Source organism: Gobio gobio (assembly GCF_949357685.1).
Source record: "Gobio gobio genome assembly, chromosome: 10".
Lineage (NCBI taxonomy): Eukaryota > Metazoa > Chordata > Actinopteri > Cypriniformes > Gobionidae > Gobio > Gobio gobio.
In genome coordinates, this window is record NC_137116.1 from 715403 (window position 1) to 734427 (window position 19025).

Below are 19025 nucleotides of genomic sequence, written 5' to 3' on the forward strand. Positions count from 1 at the left end.
GTACAGAAAACGGCATTACACGGTCCTTAAAGGGTTATTCACCCCAAAATGATAATTCTGTCATTATTACTCTCCCTCATGTCGTTCCAAACCTGTAAGACCTTCGTTCATCTTCGGGACACAACTTAAGATATTTTTCTACTTCTCTACGGTCTTACGGGTTGGGGTCGACATGAGAGTGAGTAATTAATGTATGAATTTACATTTTTGGGTGAACTAACCCTTTAAGGGGGGCGTTTCCCCCACTCTATATTGTAGACAGAAATGGGAGATTATTTATAATAAACATGCTGAAACAATAAAAACATGTAAATTAAGATAATGCTGCCCGATTAAAATGAAAGATGATCGCGCTTAAGAAAGATAACGCAGCCTCTGTTGTTATTGATTCTTTGCGGCACAGTTAAGTTTGGGCCACAAAAAGCGCAGTAACGTTTGTTTATGTTGTTGCCGTTGAAACTATCTATATAATATACCAATACCTGTTACAATACTCTTTTTTAAAAAAATTATCGGCCACTAATAGAGGCCACACATGCAAATGAGTAAGCTGAAACAAAGAGCTATAAAGTCTCCAACAGTGGAATCTTCCCGCTTGGAGATTCGACCTTTCCCATTGGTCAAACGGCCCTAAGAGGCAGGACTTCTCCCCAAAACTTTAAAAGAGAGACGCATAGATTTCTCACTCTCTCTTCTCCCTCACGCCTACGACTGATACACTGCGTCTGCGGGCTTTTGCCCAGCAGGCCCGTCAGGCATGGTGGGCCTACACACACATCAAGCCATGTGCAGATTCCTCGAGTCTCGACCATGACAAAGTCGAACTAACCGTGCAAATTAGGGATGCAAATTATTAATCATTTAATGAATTAATCGATAGTTGATTGACCTTATCGATCGATTAACGATTAACTGATAAGCGGCTATTTCCCTGAGAATGTAAATTTCTCACGGTATCAATAGTGTCTTTAACATAAAAAGCTAAATATTGCTTATATACTGAATAAAAATGCATGTTATATTCCTCAATGGATGTTTTATTGTAACAGTTGGGATATGGTACAGATAATGGCATTTACGTAGTTTAACAAAATAAATGATGCACAGAAAATTAAAATACATAAAAAATAATTGTGCACTGGCTCACCTGTTGCATGTGAAACATTAAGCAACATTAACTACATTTTAAATAAAAATCTAATTGGGTAGGCTTAGCCTACACTATATTAAGCCTACATATAATAATCTATCTGGTAAATTACTGGCCTGCGGTTTCACACTGCACGCGTTAGCAGCGCATATTTTTTTCAGCGCCCATGTTAACAGATTAGAGGTTTTTACACCGCACGCAGAGGCGGCGCGGCAGCGCGTAGCAGGAGCAGAGCAGAAGCAGCAGTGCTGCGATCGTTTCGGCGCCGAGTCTATTTTTGCCGCGCTGCTCACGCTGAATTAAAGCCACTGTGAATTGTTCTTGATCAAACCTGACCTGATTAACATTAAAAATATCACATTTCACCATGAAATCATGTAGTGAAGTGTCCCATGTGTTTCATGATCACCATATGACATCCAGCGCTGTGAAAAAAAAATACAACACACGAAAACACAACACTGCCAGAAGTTTTTGCCCAAACTTCAAAAGCCTGTTTAAATTATTAAAACTAGAAGCATATATTCACTTTAATGTTACATTTATCATGTGAACTACTTATATACAACATGTTATATGCATGTGTGTATGAGACAGAGGGGAACACTGTCGCATTTGCAGAAGATATATGCTGCCCATCATAAATCAAAGCACGAGACAGACAGGGGTCGGAGGAGAACACTGGAAAATGTGACATAATGGACAATATTTGTCTGTATTTGCAATACACAAGCCGCGGTTCAGCTGCGCGAGACAAACGCTGCCAGTGTGAATGCACAACGGGTGCGCGCGGCTCCCACTCTCCATACGCACTGCTCCTGCCCTGCCAACGCATTGCTTGCGCGTGCGGTGTGAAGCCGCCGTTTGGTTTCTTTTTTGCCGCCTCAAGTTTGTGTCGGGTCTCTCGCCGCCTGCGAGAATCTCGTGTCACGTTCGCAATGTTCAATTAACCGACAATTAATTTAATTTAATCGAGTAAATTCTTGTAGACAATTAATCGATAATCGATTAACCGTTTACATCCCAAGTGCAAATGCATCATATCTTCTTCGGGCAACACAGAAGAAATCGATTGCAACCTCAGCAGCATCGGACCAAACTATCAGGACTTTCTCCCGCGACTGTATATCTGGACCCTGCAAGTAACATACAATATACTAAATCGTTGTGTGGTTAGTAAAGCTGTGAGCTCATTTGTTAACAAAGGAGTTTGCATTAAGAAACTAATGGCTTTCCTAGGTGCTTGACTCTTTTCATAACCTCATTCTTAACATCCGTTTTCCTGTTTCATTCTGTCCATTTCCATCTGACCCAGGTATTTGTGACTCCTGTGTATGCTTTTTTGTTAGATTAGTTTTGTTTGTGATTTAGTTAATAAAATTTGTTCACAATACATCTCTGATTCTGACTCCCTGCTGCAAACTAATTGTCACTTAAATTATCGATTTTGTTAAATGTTCTAAGCACTGTAAATGCTAAGGAAGAATTTGTTTTCTTGCCATGAAAATTATCCTTCTCTTAGAATTAATTAATAATCAACACTGAGTGTTCACAGGATGAACTGGTCGATTGATTGTAATGTTTATGTAGCTACATCAAGTTAATCTCATTAACTAGTTCAAATATTCATAATTAAATCATAATTAATAATCATAATGAGTTATTAATCATTTTTAATATTTCCCCTTTGAGCTAATTAACTACATTACTAAAACATGCACTTCCTTTGTACAATATATTCAGACTGCGCTGACTTTAGACATCAAAGAAGTCTGCTGAGAGTAATCAATGTTTTTTTTGTGACTTGCGTCTAGCAGAGTAGATCGGTCTTGATTACTATCTTAGATTTTCCATTACTGTCGGCCAACACTTTAATCACTGGTTTCAGTGTGGACCCATTGGTCAGATACAAGCGAAAAGACATTGTGCAGTACAACTGTGTACAGAACCCTGAGTGATTGCAGGGGTGCTGTACAATTTGTTTAGATGAAGTAGCTTTTAAAGGTTCTGCCAACTCGCATCCGCCCACCTTTTGCAGTATACCCACCCACCTATTGAACTTTTCTCAAGTTTAACTTGGATTTTAATCTACATGAACTATTGTGTTATTATCTGAAGACAGGTGGTTTATGTCTATTATACATTTGATAAAATTAGGTGATAAATAGGTATGTTCTATAAAAAGACTACTGGAAATCCAATTAATAAATGCATAAAATATTTTTTAATTATAAAAACTTAAAAGGCTTAGGGGTGTCTTTTAGGGCTATGGTTTGTGTTTGGGTTGGAAGTTTTTATATTTAGATTCATACATAATTTATAATTAACTTAATTTATAATTAAAAGTGGGAGAATATAAAACATCCAGTATATAATCAAAGTCTATGGTATGTCCTTATTTAGATAAGCAGCTAAGGAAATGTTTGTTTGTCTAATAGAGAGTGACGGACAGAGAGCAAATGTGTTCATTTGAATGTGATTTTGCATTTGTATAAAAAAGTGTGTAGATGGCAGTGTAGATGGCTGCCCTGCCGATGAAATCATCAAGGCCCCTGCATTCAGAGTCTGGAGACCCCTAAGTAGCGTCAAGGAGACGAGCCTGACAAGATTGGCCCTGACTGTTTGTGAGTGTGTGTGTGTGTGTGTGTGTGTGTGTGTGTGTGTGTGTGTGTGTGTGTGTGTGTGTGTGTGTGTGTGTGTGTGTGTGTGTGTGTGTGTGTGTGTGTGTGTGTGTGTGTGTGTGTGTGTGTGTGTGTAACCTGAGAGAAGAGTCATGTGATGGCCTAGCCTGAGTTCACACATGTATATAAAGAGACACAAACATACCCAGCCTTTAAATGCGTATCAGGCCAGGAAACTAATGTTTAAGGAAAGATTTTTTTGCCAGAACCTTGCCTTTTTGCTGTATGTTGCTATAAAAAGAAAATGTAATGCTGAAGACTATGTATGAATGTAATGTATGGAAAAAAACATTGTCTATTTTACAGAAATAGTGAGATGTTACATTGAGGGCTAGAACTACTGTAATAGAGTCAACACCAGCTATGATGAGACTTACTGTTGCTATTATGCACTTAGGTGGCAGCAGTTTATTATTAACCATGTTAATGAAGCCAGGCCATGGTTCATTTACATTCTTGGATGCATGCATGCGTATTTATTAACAAGCAATATTATTATTTGTCTGTCTATACATGGCATGCAGGTACTGCTTTCCGTGGGCAAAGAGAAAAGGTTTTGCTCTATGCTCTGTTTAAATTCTAGAAGAAGACACTGCATTTGCAGAGTAGACTGCTTTCCTATGCAGGTATCGCTCTGCAACTGCCGCCTGTGTTGGTGACGCGTGACGTTAACTTAACATGACAGAAGCACATAAAGTATGCCCCCATTCCACTCGGTTCCCTGCGGCTCAGCACGAGCCTTTAAAGGGGCAGCGCTGAGACAGTTTGAGACCACTCGACAGAGCCACCTTAACACAACACACTAAGGACAATGACTGGTTAACATGTAAAGTGCGTGAAACAAATGAGAGAATTAAACATTGATTGTGTGGACTGCTGCTTACGTAGGATAAATTATGGAATAAAAGGCATTGCCTGTCAAGGAATAATTAAAAAGCTTTAATGTAACAGTCGTTTAAAGGGTTAGTTCACCCAAAAATTTAAATTCTGTCATTAATTACTCCTGTCATTAATTGTCATCCTGTCATTATTTACTAATCCCAAACCCGTAAGACCGTTCATCTTCAGGATACAAATTAAGATATTTTTTATGAAATCCGAGAGCTAAAAACATCGTAAACGAGTAAAGACATTGTTAAAATAGTCCATCTGGGTAAACAATAGTGAGACCGCGTTCTGACGTAGAATCCGGAAGCGCTGCGCTGTGTTTACTACATGAACAGCGTAGGAGAGTTGTTGTTTTTTTGCACACAAAATGTATTCTCGTTGCTTCATAACATTAAGTTTGAACCACTGTAGTCACATGGACTATTTTAACATTGTCTTTACTACCTTTCTGGGCCTTGAAAGTGGTAATAACGTTGTGTCTATCGGGGGTCAGAAAGCTCTCATTACAAATATCTTAATTTGTGTTCTGAAGATGAAGGAACATCTTACAGGTTTGGAATGAGATGAGGATGAATAATTAATGACAGAACTAACCCTTTAAGAGTAACTTTAACAGCATCACTTCACTTAAAGCCTCTGTATACACACCGCATTATATATAAGTCTTAATGCAATAGAATGCATTCATAATGCTTATAATGCACTTAATAATAAGTGCTTGTCTATTAAACTTACACTTTTTGATAGTTTAATGCAGGAAGACATTATAATACAATATAAAGGTGTAAGCATCGATAGGTAAGTATTATAATGTATTATAACTGTAGTTACAATTAGTTTTTAAAATATATAATGCATTACAATGTGTAAAGGTATAATGAATTAAGGTGTTATGAATATTCAGTGAAGTGTTACAACTTTATCCAATTATAGCGTTATTTGCTATATATATAAATTCTCAACAAGTTCATTGTTTTATTGTCGAAAGATGTGACCTAGATTATCGCCCAGTATATACAATTAAAATAATTATAAAAAATGTTTTAATTGTCATTACAATTATTTATGAAAGGATAAATGCATAATAAATGCCGTTATGAATATTCACTGAAGTGTTACTACTTTCTCCAAACTTACCCAGATATACTCACGTTAAGTGGTATGTATTAAATCTGAACTGTATTGAAGGGCAAATCTGAACTGCTTGATTGTGATATCGATGAAAAATTTAAACTATATTAGTGCCCAGCTATTTAAGTTGGATGTATAGTACATTATACTTGAATACATACAGTTTATTGACATAAAGCAATATATACTATAAAGCAAATCCCAACTAGGTGGGCAAATTCTCATTACCATAATGGCGTTTTATTTTAATGCTATTTTTCCTATTAGATTTTTTGATTGCTGTATTTCAGTTATTAATTTTAATCCACTTACATCAAGAGGCAGTGCAACAACTGTGAATTAGTTTTTTTTTGGTGATGAGAATTTTGGGGGGAATTCAATTCATCAAGTACTGTCACAGTAATTGGGAAACAAAATAAAATTCGTAAAATGAGGTTTCATAGAAATTCTACAATGTAATAGTTTCTTGTTTCTTTATTTTAAATTTGGAGTGTAATATATGACGAGACATGTTCTTTTACTGGTTTTCGATTCATTGCAAGTGTTCAAATGTAGCCACTCCTAAGCGGAGGGAGCCCAGAGGTGTCTTTGTTTGTAGCGGCTTCCGCAGTCACTTCCTTCACTACTACTGACTGGGTACTTCGCCCACGCCAAGCTGGATCGCTTTTTGCCACATGACAACCCTGTTGCTGTGGTAACAACATGTGCCTTGGGGATAGCGCCTTTGTTTTAGCTGTACAGTTTTTTCTTCTCTTATATTGTTTTTTTCCCCGTCTTTTCTATACATCAAAAGAACAAATTTCAATGTGATCATGTCAGTTTTCAAATGATAAACCGCCATATTTCTCTATATGTGTCTAAAATTAGCATCACTTTATATTCAGATTAGTTAACGTGTTTATTGAGCTATAGCTCCCTCTTGAGATGAGGTCAGAGAAAGAGGAATGATCAAGCATCAGCTTTTGCAATATTTGTTTAAATAAATAGTGACAACCTATGTTGCTCATATGAATATGGTAAAGCACCCAGTATTTCCAACAGTAGGGTGTTCGGCCCTTTTGAAATTAGCTATACATTGCTACTTTGGAAGTCAACATGAAACTGCATTTGCAGCTCATTTTTACTTACATAATGACATAGGCTGGGCTGACTGGTGTTTGGCAGTGTCTCAAACCACACTGAACTTTGACACAGAACTCCTGAATGATAAAAGCTAACTTTTAGCCCAGAAAAAATGAATGTACACAATGACAAAACGATGAAGGCGCATCATGTCAGGTTTTATGTAAATCAGATTGAATGCCACGATTTTGGCTCACTAAGTTGGATTATGCAAAAATTGTGAATGAAAAATTAATAATTTTAATGAATAACAATTTTGCATGGTCCACACATAAATCAATAACATGATTCTAAAGATTTGAAATATAGTGCATATGCTACATGGAAAACTATAAAAAAAAATACATTTTGTTCCACAACTGGAGCATTAGTAAAATGACAGAATTTTCATTTTTGTATGAACTACTCCATTAAGCAGTCCTTTATGACCTTTCACTGACCTGTGACTATGTTCTCTGAGAGAACATTGATCTGCACCTCGACTGAGTGTTTGGAGGTGTAGGTAATCTCAGCACTGACATGGGCTACTTCACCGATGAACATTGGGTACAGGAAGTCTGTGCGCTCCACCCGGGCCAAAGCAGCTACACAGTGATCCTATTTGCCAAATGAAATTGTAATTTATTTGCACTTTACTAGTATACCAGGATACTCAGTGTCTGCATCAATAGATACTGTGTGTACAATGTGCTACATATACGTATGTAGTGCCCTCTACTGGCTACAACAGACCATGGCCATTTTTAAGCAGAAGGCTTGAAACAGGGTCAAAGAAAAAATACTTTGCAATCTAAACAATATATACATTTTTTCACATTACAGTAATGAGAAAGATATTGTTTTGCATTAATGTAATGAGAATCAGTGTTAACAGGCAAATTAAAAATATGAATGGTCCTAAAATGGCCATAGTTGATATAGCAGTAAAATATGACGACTCATTTCTTTACAGGCTTTATGAGTTTCACATATCACTTATCAAAACAGATGCTCATCAGTTCTAGAAAAGCACAAAATATATTACACTTTACATATAAAAAAAGATGGTGGTTCCAATGTTGAAAGCTTTGCATTCAACATGTTCCTATAACTAAGACTAAAGAGTATCATGAAGAGGAACTCACCCCGTTTTGAGTATTGCAGTGGCGTGTGCCAATGATGCATCCTGCTTCCTCAATCATCTTCAGGATAGTGCCACCATGAACATTACCAACAATGTTGGCATCATCAGGACGCATGATCCTGAAAGATTGGGGAAAAAAACCTTTACATATAATTTCTAAGCTTTATAGAGATGCAAAATGTATTGATGACCATATTCGGTATTGGGCTATAGACCAACATTTAGATGTATACATTTGAATATTAAATGACTGTAACAATTCAAACATTCACAAATTTTATTCATTAAAATCTGACAATATTATTAAATTACATTATCTTGTAATATATCCTCTGCTGCACACATGTAAACAGGAGGGAACTTTGACGGGCTCAATCCCCAGGCTTCAAGACTCTAATGATTCATTCATTTATGACTACAAGCATTACTAGTCAATAATTATATTTATATTTCCTTCCCAAGAGTGCAGGTATTATCTAGCACTTTTTGCCGTTTACATCACTCTGCTTTTCTGTGTTTGCGACGGTTTTTAAGTCAGAGATGCAACATTTAATCCTATATATTTTATACATTCTTAGAGTGATTGTATTTATAGCCACTCAAAAATGGATTGGCACACAGGAAGTGTATTGGCTGCATCATAAAAGACGGAAGGAAAAAAAAGTTACACAATTACAAAAGACACAACAAATGACAACATATGTTGAAACAAAAACAGACGTGATTATATCCACAACCAGTTTGGGGAGAAATTCTACCATGTCATAGTATGCCAAAACAAACAGTCATATTAAACTTCTTATAAACCTCCATGAAACAACAAACTAAAGTTATGACAAGTTCACTGAATTGTTTTGTTAAACATAAATCCATGTAAAATCCAATATTACAAACAAACAAAAAAACTGAAAGTCTGAAAGAATATGAGGGTGTGTCTGTCTGGAACAATATGAAAAAGTGTGTCTGTTTAGAAGAGCATGTGTGTTTGAGTGTGTTTGTCAAATAAATCAACTCTACCTGCTGAGCTCATAAAGAGAAGCCATGACTTCTTAAAAGTTAGACGAGAGAGACTTGAGAAGTTCCCAACACAACAGTGACTTTCAGCGACAGTAACATTCTTTCATTCATTTCCTCCATCACATCACATCATTCATGACATCATCATCTTCTTCACCACTAGTGTGATGCGTTTCAATGACTCAGACTCCACCCACCACCTTCATTCAAATTCTCTGTGACTTCAGTCAAATCACTAGCAATGACACATCCACAATTTTGTCCTGTCTCTAGAACACACTAGATGTTAACTGAAATGGAAATTACTAATATTATATTAGTTCTAAACCGGTTAGCCAAAATTGTTCAACTGCTATATTACGATTCTAACTTTTGACACTGTTGTAAAATAACCATTTCTGTGATGACACATTCTATATGTATGTGCAAAGCTGCTACATTGCTTAGCAACTAATAAAAATATATTACTTGGAAGAAGAAGAATTTCTTCTGATTATTATTATTCATAATTACTAATAATTGTTTATTAAACATCTGTGTGTCTTGTATCATATTGCAAATGCCACTGTCACATAAAAGTAATAAATACAAATCAGTGCATTAAGTGTTTTTAGTACCATGGTTAAAATTATTAAATGCAAGGTTTGTACAGATACTGTAAAATGAAATTCCAGGACTTTCAAGGACTTTTCATTTTTTGGTTTTCAAGGACTACAATCAGAGATCTCACTTATTAAACAATATCTTTATTATCTTTCAAAATAAAATAAAAAAAGTTAATTAGATAAATAAAAATAAACTAATACAACAAAATGGTACAAATAAAGTGCAGCACATGCAATGACTGTGTGCTAACTTTAACAACTGAAATATACTATGACAAAGATATCGCTTTCCTTATTCAAACTGATTTTTTTCCTCACGAATATATGACTGACCTGAATAATGAAAGCTGTATCATATATTTGGGTATTTATATGAGCAATATCACACTCATAGTCATGTGAAATGGCTCTATATCTATATCAGATGTGCTGTAGTGTGAAAAGATCATCAATAAAATTAAACACAAATTTTACAGTTAAGCACTTTTCAAGTACCATTTCATAAATATGACTGTTTTCAAGGGTTTTCCAGGACTTAAATTTAAAAATGTCAAATTCAAGTACTTTAAGCACCTTGTACGAACCCTGTAAATGTTAAAGCCACAATATGTAATTTTTCACCACTAGAGGTTGCTTATTTAAAACAAAGGCATAGCTTGTAAATGCAATGATTTCACTGAGCTTTTATTATAGCGCAGACGTGCTCTTCCGCTTCTACCGGTCATGTTTATGTGGGGTAATGCAACGCTCTTTTATCATATTAGAAACTTTTGTGTTATAATGCTACATTACATTATTTATAATGTTACTCTGTGTGTTCGCTCGGTGGCTACTATGAGACACTTATTCACACTTCAGTAAGCTAGCTAGATCAATATTAGGCATGGTAAAACATGTTACTCGTGGTAAATCAAGAAAACAAGATTTAAACAATAAGACTAACTGTGTTGAGCTCCAAAATAGAGTTCTCAAGTATAGTAATGAAGTATTATTTAAGTTCGTTACACACATGAACAAATAGTACCATGAAAAAATACTTTACAATTTAGAAAATGTCATTTTTGTTCGCATTAAAGAAAAAAGATGCTTAACTGTCATGAAAGTATCATGAGATTATATGTCACAATGTAAAAAATGTCTAACAATTAGATAGGGATAGATAGTAATCCGAATACGTTCTTGACAGGTAACAGCAGATTCACCCCATAAGAGAACAGTCATGGAAGACCAATTTGATTTAAAGGGCACTTCCATCCAGTGAAGCGACAAACAGCTGAGCTCAAAATCTTTTGTTTACTGCAAAATGAATGTGTTCATGACAACCATCGGAACAAGTAGTACAGGATTTCCCAGAGTAACCACACGATTGAGAAAGTTCTGATTTCTATCGTCTGATTGCATCATACCATGAATTATCATTAACAGGAAAAACAAGATTTTTTGTTCCTTTACCCATTCATTACACTCAACTTTACCTGAAAATAAGTTTTAAAATAAAATAGTTTTAATAACTTTTCTAATCATTACCTAATGTGAAGTAAAGACAGTGTGACATACAAGACTTTTCACTTTTGGATATTGTACAAATGTATAATGAAAAGTATCAAAGTATCAAGGATTGTATCTATGCCATTCTTTCAACTGTCTGAAAACTCTTATATTAGTCACATTGCACTCAAAAACTTTTTTTCATTCAGTTCGTATTGCTTTAATTCACTAAAATAGCTCAAGAGAGACACAGTTACAAGTAATTTGGTTTAAGCCAAGGTGTTTTTACCCATCAAAGATACTTTTAACTGCATCTTGCAAAACAAAAATCACAACAGTAAAGATCCGACCTGGGAATATGAGGATAATGACAAAACCGTCTAATCTCTCTCAGAAACAAAATGCCGGACTCAATTAAATGTAGCATATTTCCTTTTTTGCAACTACACAGTAACTAAATGACCCAATTTGTTAAGCACTAACAAAATGGATCTAACCACACTAAATTATTTACCCTGGCTGCTAAGTAATTTTGGTTACCTCTGAGTAAACGTGGTATCTGCGCAACATTTGCACGTGAATATAATGTGTGTGGTTATATGTGTTCTGGCAAAATGCAATGTGAAGGAAAATGCAATACATTATAACTATAAAAAACATTCAAATGTCACACAATTATGATAATTTATTCTGTAAACTTAAAAGGAACTCAATACGTGGAGGGGGGGGGCAAAATTGACAAAAATTCTGTCATTAATTGCTCACCCTCATGTCGTTCCCGTTTGTTCAGCTTTGAAACACAAATAAAGATATTTGCTAAAACAAAAATAGAGATTTCAGTCCCTACATAAAGAGATCATAAATCTAATCTTTCAGGGAAGCCGGTTCAGGTGGATAGGATAGCCATGTTTCAGCCATGTTTCAGTTTAGTTTGCGCCAACCCTGGGTTTTTGCCGGTGTTCATCACCATAGTAGCTTCATTCCCCGGGGCAGGTTATGTTCTGGGTAAGAGATGTGAAGAGAAAGTGTATCTATCCTAGGGATGCAACAATACAGTTAGTCCATGGTTCAATACATACCTCGGTTTTTAACCACGGTTTTCGGTTCGGTTCTGATGGCTTGTCACATCAGTTTTTTGCTATTCTATTCTTAAGCGACAGGAACAGCAAGAGGTTAAGGAGAAAAAAGACTATTTTTTATTGCAATACTCTTTCTTTACTTTACTTAAAAGAATTGAAAAACCTTACTTAAACTTAAAACTTTACTTAAAAAAAACTCTTGTACACATTCCTAGTGTATTGTATAATATAAAATAAATATATATAAAGATTTACACTGGCAGCTCAGAGCAGTAAACAGCATTTAAGTATGAAATTGAATTAATAAATGTAAAAATAAAACACTACATAGACTTCACTATAAAATATACATTGATTCTTAGCTACTGTATTAGTTAAGAGCAGTGAGTGGTTTTCTCTTTGTCTTTTGTTGTTGTATTAAAGGGATAGTTCACCCAAAAATGAAAATTAGCCCATAATTTACTCAACCTCAAGTCATCCTAGGTGTGTATGACATTCTTCTTTCAGACGAATAAAATCAGTTATATTACATTATATTACAAAAGTCCAAGCTAATCCAAGCATTAGAATTGCAGTAATAGTGGCTCTGTTTTTGAAGTCCATAAAAAGTGCATCTGTCCGTCAAATACCGTGCTCCACACGGCTCCGGGGTGTTAATAAAGGCCTTCTGAAGCGAATCGGCGCGTTTGTGTAAGAAAAATATTAATATTTAAAACTTTATCAAGTAAACTTTCGGCCCACCGCCTTCCATGGAAAAGTGTTGAATGTTGAAAGTGAAACTCAAGATGCGTACGTGACGTCATGAAGATGCCTACCTTGTCTAGTTAGTCTTTCGATCGGCAGGGGAACTTTCAACAATTTTTCCATAAATTGAACAGGGAAGGCGTCGGCCGAAAGTTTACTTGATAAAGTTTTAAATATGGATATTTTTCTTAGACAAACGCATCTATTAACTTCAGAAGGCCTTTATTAACACCCCAGAGCCGCGTGGAGCATGTTATTTGATGGGCAGATGAACTTTTTATGGACTTCAAAAACAGAGCCACTATTACTGCAATTCTAATGCTTGGATTAGCCTGGACTTTTGTAATATAACTCAGATTTTATTAGTCTGAAAGAAGAATGTCATATACACCTAGGATGACTTGAGGGTGAGTAAATGATGGGCTAATTTTCATTTTTGGGTGAGCTATCCCTTTAACATTAAAGGGATAGTTCACTCAAAAATGAAAATTCTGTCATCAAGAAATAAATACAGGTTTGGAACAATATTAGAGTGAGTAAATAATGACATACTTTTAGAGGTGAACTGTCCCTTTAAGGACAGCGTGTTCACTGGTTGCGCTGCTGTCAATTTAAGACCTGCATGCATCTAATATGCAAACACACCGATTTTACTTTCACTTTAGACATAACCGACTGTGTTTATGTTAACCTTGTGTGTATTTGACAGTATTAGCGCAGTATAACGACTACTTAGTCCAGTAATCACTTGTTTGACAGGCGTTTAGTGCGCGCTCAGAAAAGCGCATGTTAAAACCGTGCATATAGCATTAAGCACGCCAATGAAACGTTTAACCGGCAAGGCTTTAAAACGCATGCAAATAATGAACTATAGTGTTCTGAGTATAACTCTACCACTAACGTGTGATGTGAATGTATATGTCACGTTGTTCAGTATATTGGGATGAAGGCAAATTATAGAATTTATAGAAAAATTAATGAAATGCAAAATTTGTAGAAAAATAATTAATTAAATGCAAAAGCAATTTATGGTCGAAAGAGTATACCCCCGGAGCCGTGTTTTATAATGGATAGATACGCTTTTATGGACTTCAAAACAGAAGTGGTGAGTGGTGAGTGGTGAGTGGTGAGGGTGAGTAAAACATGGGGTAATTTTCATTTTGGGTGAACGATCCCTTTAATCAAACTGATGACTTTCTAACAACTTAAGAATTCAGCCGGCCAACTATTTGAAATGTGACGAAGTGGAAACGTTAAAAATAACTATTGATCAAAACATCTTCTATTCTAAATATCTGTACAATTGTAATGTACCAGATGCAAAACTTGACAATTCGTATCAGCTAGTGTCACTGCTGCAGCACTTTAGTGTTGTTGTCAACAGAGCCATCGACTGTGATTGGTTAATCCTGATCTACGATGAGAAAATGAACAGGTATCATGTGACTACCAGACTAGCTGGCTCTGTTCATAGATATCCATAATAAAAATATCCTTTATTATGGATATCTTATAGAGTTTACAAACGCGAATTTTCGTTTGGAATAAACAAAACTAACACGATTTAGCAGAATGTTTCCAGTAAGACAAAAAAAAAAAACTACCGGAGAACAGATCGATGTAGAATTCGGCTTTCTGGCCCCCCTGATTTGTTTCCACAGATGGTGGAAGAGTTGGTTCTGTCTCATAGCCCAATTATGCTTGTAACATAAGGCTTGTTTGAGATGAGCAAAATCTGCGCAGAACCATAGACTGTAAAAAAATATGGACGTAGTGTCCGTGACGTCACCCATAGGATTCTGATGAGCCGTTCTGAAGCGCAATGGTGGCCGTTGCCATCTTGGCAGCGCGTCATCGCGCGTCACTCCCGGATAACAGAAAATGGGCAAAAAGGCGGGACGTGGGCGGAGCTTAAGTGACGCGATGACTAACAGACAGCAGATAAATGGCTATCCACCAGTCACTCGAAGTGGCCACGCCCTTAATTATGCAGAACTTTAAGGCTTTATATAATGTAAACGAATGAGCTATAAAAAAATTCACCCCCCTCACAGTTGTCATGAAGGGCAAAATGAGCCGTATAGACCAAAAGCACAATTTGTACCAGGCTGTAAACATGTTTTATTCTGCTCTAAAGTTGACCATTTTAACATGGGGCTCAATGAGATTCTGCTCCCTTCTGGATCCTGTCCCTAGCGGCCAGTCGATAAATTGCAGTTTGAGGCACTTCCGTATTGGCTTCAAGAGAAACTGCGGGAGGTTGCCGCTTGCGCAGAACCGATCATCGGTGATCAGCGCGAGATGCATTCCGGTTAGAAAAGTGTCCGAGGGCGGTCCGCCTTGCTCTGATGTCATGCTGACGTATGACAAAAAACTCTCGCGAGCGAAAGGCGGATGTGTCGGATTCTGCAGTCCAGCGCATTTGCTCTCCACCGACTGCGCGGAGCAAAAGCATGATGGGAAACGACTTGCTGACGACACAGCTTAATGCTTATTGGTTTAAACAACCGTGATGTATGGTTCTTTTTTTTAAATGTTTGATTTTAAAACTCTGAGATCATGTTTTTATGTGTGAATATTCCCAAACTCTCTAGCAAAGGTGATCTCTCTGTGGGTTATGTGATTTTGTCATATTTATAAAATATATATATATAAAAACATGTAGGCCTAATTAAAGTCAAAATGATTGATAACACGTCTTTCGAATGGAAATAAATAACAAAAACTTTGGGTGTCTTGTTCATAATATTTATTTTCATATAAAAGTAACAGAACTTTAATTACATGTGAAAAAAGTGCAGGCAAGCCGGACAGTTCTCTCTTCTCGTAGTGGATCCGACACCTGCGAGATCAAAGGCGGATATCGCGGGATTCACACTCGTGCGCTTTGTTGCTGATAAACTGGATGTAATTTAAGTTCTGTTACTTTTATATGAAAATAAATATTATGAACAAGACACAAGTTTTTGTTATTTATTTCCATTCGAAAGATGTGTTTATAAATCATTTTTACTTTAATTAGGCCTACATACATGTTTGTATATATATATTTATAAATATGACAACAATCACATAACCCACAGAGAGATCGCCTTTTTTAGAGAGTTTGGGAATATTCACACCTAAAAACATGATATCAGAGTTTTAAAATCAAACATTTTTAAAAAGAACCATACATCACGGTTGTTTAAACCAATAGGCTTGTTTGAGATGAGCGAAATCTGCGCAGAACCGATCACCGGTGATCAGCGCGAGATGCATGCCGGTTAGAAAAGTGTCCGAGGGCGGTCCGCCTTGCTCTGATGTCATGCCGACGTATGTCAAAAAACTCTCGCGAGCGAAAGGCGGATGTGTCGGATTTTGCAGTCGAGCGCAGCTGCTCTCCACCGACTGCGCGGAGCAAAAGCATGATGGGAAACGACTTGCTGACGACACAGCTTAATGCTTATTGGTTTAAACAACCGTGATGTATGGTTCTTTTTCAAAATGTTTGATTTTAAAACTCTGATATCATGTTTTTATGTGTGAATATTCCCAAACTCTCTAACAAAGGCGATCTCTCTGTGGGTTATGTGATTGTTGTCATTTTTATAAAATATATATATATATATATATATAGGCCTATATATATATACAAACATGTATGTAGGCCTAATTAAAGTAAAAATGATTGATAAACACGTCTTTCGAATGGAAATAAATAACAAAAACTTTGGGTGTCTTGTTCATAATATTTATTTTCATATAAAAGTAACAGAACTTAAATGACATCCAGTTTATCAGCAACAAAGCGCACGAGTGTGAATCCCGCGATATCTGCCTTTGATCTCGCAGGTGTCTGATCCACTACGAGAAGAGAGAACTGTCCGGCTTGCCTGCACTTTTTTCACTCCTCCCCTCACTGCAGCCGCCTAGTCTCGGCTGAATTTCAGGCGAGGCGAGGCGCATCTCAAACAAGCCTATCAGCATTAAGCTGTGTCGTCAGCAAGTCGTTTCCCATCATGCTTTTGCTCAGCGCAGTCAGTTGAGAGCAGCTGCGCTCAACTGCAGAATCCGACACATCCGCCTTTCGCTCGCGAGAGTTTTTTGACATACGTCAGCATGACATCAGAGCAAGGCGGACCGCCCTCGGACACTTTTCTAACCGGAATGCATCTCGCGCTGATCACCGGTGATCGGTTCTGCGCAGATTTCGCTCATCTCAAACAAGCCTAATCTCATAAAATTTGCACGTGGTTGGCTCGATAGTGCTTTGGCGCTGTACCGCTTACGAGCACGAGAGGGCAGTCGCTTGAGCGTCGAATGACGAGTATTCTGTGACACCGCGCTAGTCAGCTATCCACAGACAGGCTTTTTAAACATTTAATCCTGATTACTGAAACAAAGGGATAAACACATGAGCGCCCAAATTTATGCTAAAACATAAAAGCTATTTCGATTTCATTTCTACTTTCCTTTCAGTTTATTTCACGATCCGCTTATGTAAATTAGCTGAATCGAATAGGTTAGACCACTCTTGAATAGCCTATAGTTATTCTTTGACCACCTAGATAACCTTGTGTTTGTGCCAGGGCTCTACATCAGCATCACTGTTGAGGTCATCATACGACGTACGATGTGCCCGGCATGAACGCTGTGGAAAAAAATGCACCAGCATCCGAACCTTGTTTTTAGACATATGAACAGAACAAAAGTATCCCCGTGTATTTCGTTCTCTGTAAAACGGATTAGTGATCTCCGAAAAGAATCTTATTCTATTTGTGGAGCAGGCTTTGGATTATAGGGCCGCATCATCGGACGTATTCCATTCATTGAGCCATTAAAGGTTAGCGCTACATAAAAGCGTCTTACCTGCATATCTGGATGGATGGTTTCGCTTGTGCATTTGAAACAGACATCATGAGCTCTTGTCGAGGCTCGTCTTTAACCCCGAATCGGTGTGTCGTAATGAAATAGACTGAGTCAGGCGGAGCGAGAGCTGCGGGTTTGAAGGGTGAATCGATTGGCCAGGCTTAGTGGTATAAGATGTGATGAAAATCAAACTGCTGTTCGTTATTTAACATAAATACCGGGTGTGAATCGTTTATCGATGCATACACTGTTTTAGAAAGATTACTTTCGTTTATTAACGGAAGTAAGTCACCCATGTGGCGATCGTGGCGATTACTGACCCTGGCTTTGTTGTTCTAACGCAAATAAACACTAAATAAAAATAAACATAACCTTTTACATTCTAGACTTTACCAAAATGGTTATCAATTTTCGAAATGAGTAACAATTGTAAATGTTTTACACACTTTACGTTTCATTCTTTCATACTTTAATCAAACCACCGAAAGGTGGCGGCAGAGACCAGGTTTTCCCGCTAGCATTCATGAATTTAAAAGACGTCTAATAGGCGTTCAAACACAGCCCTGACGTCTATGCTAAAATAAGGCGACATTTGGGTTGTCAGTGAAAATGTAGATTTCTAACCATAGCCCATGGAATAGAGCGCCTAGTCTACATGGTTCTCAATCCTGTCCTGGGGACCCTCAACCAGTGCACGATTTGCTTGTCTTCCTCATCTAACACACCTGATTCAATCATCAGCTCATTAGACTTGAAGGTGTGTCTGATGAGGGAGACATACAAAATGTGCAGTGGTGTGGGGCCCCCAGTTTGAGAACCACTGATCTAGAACATGAACATGTCAAACTGATGAAGCCAAACACATAATCTGTTGGCTTTGCTTACATGATGGAAAATGCCTATCATACATCTCACAATGTTGGCAAAAACAGTAGGCTATGTAACCAAATTCAATGTTATTTTGGCTGGAAGTGGGTTACTCATAGCCAGACTATATTGGGTCTATTTAACCTATGGAGAAATGACGGCTTCTCCATTGTGTCCTATATCGCTGTTTGTGCTGTTAACCCCACATTTTATTTTCCTTTATTTATTTAATCTACTTTTTTTCCCTTTATTTTAATTTTTTTTACCGTTGAACCGACT

General features: G+C 37.0%; 1 protein-coding gene across 4 annotated transcripts in view; it reads right to left on the reverse strand.

Moving 5' to 3' along the window:
* The window catches only part of acot7 (acyl-CoA thioesterase 7), a 232534-nt gene extending 214338 nt beyond the window's left edge, over window positions 1–18196 (reverse strand). For 2 of the 4 annotated variants that reach the window (XM_079827865.1, XM_079827863.1), the window contains exons 1-3: window positions 9113–9258; window positions 8097–8214; window positions 7413–7569 (exon numbers count right to left, since the gene is read on the reverse strand). In XM_079827865.1, the coding sequence (XP_079683991.1) occupies window positions 7413–7569; window positions 8097–8214; window positions 9113–9138 (301 nt within the window). In that variant the 5' untranslated portion in view covers window positions 9139–9258. Of the gene's footprint in view, window positions 1–7412; window positions 7570–8096; window positions 8215–9112; window positions 9259–17879 lie in introns of those variants that run through there. The other 2 variants (XM_079827864.1, XM_079827862.1) reach the window with 2 other exon arrangements.
* Window positions 18197–19025: the final 829 nt, after the last annotated feature.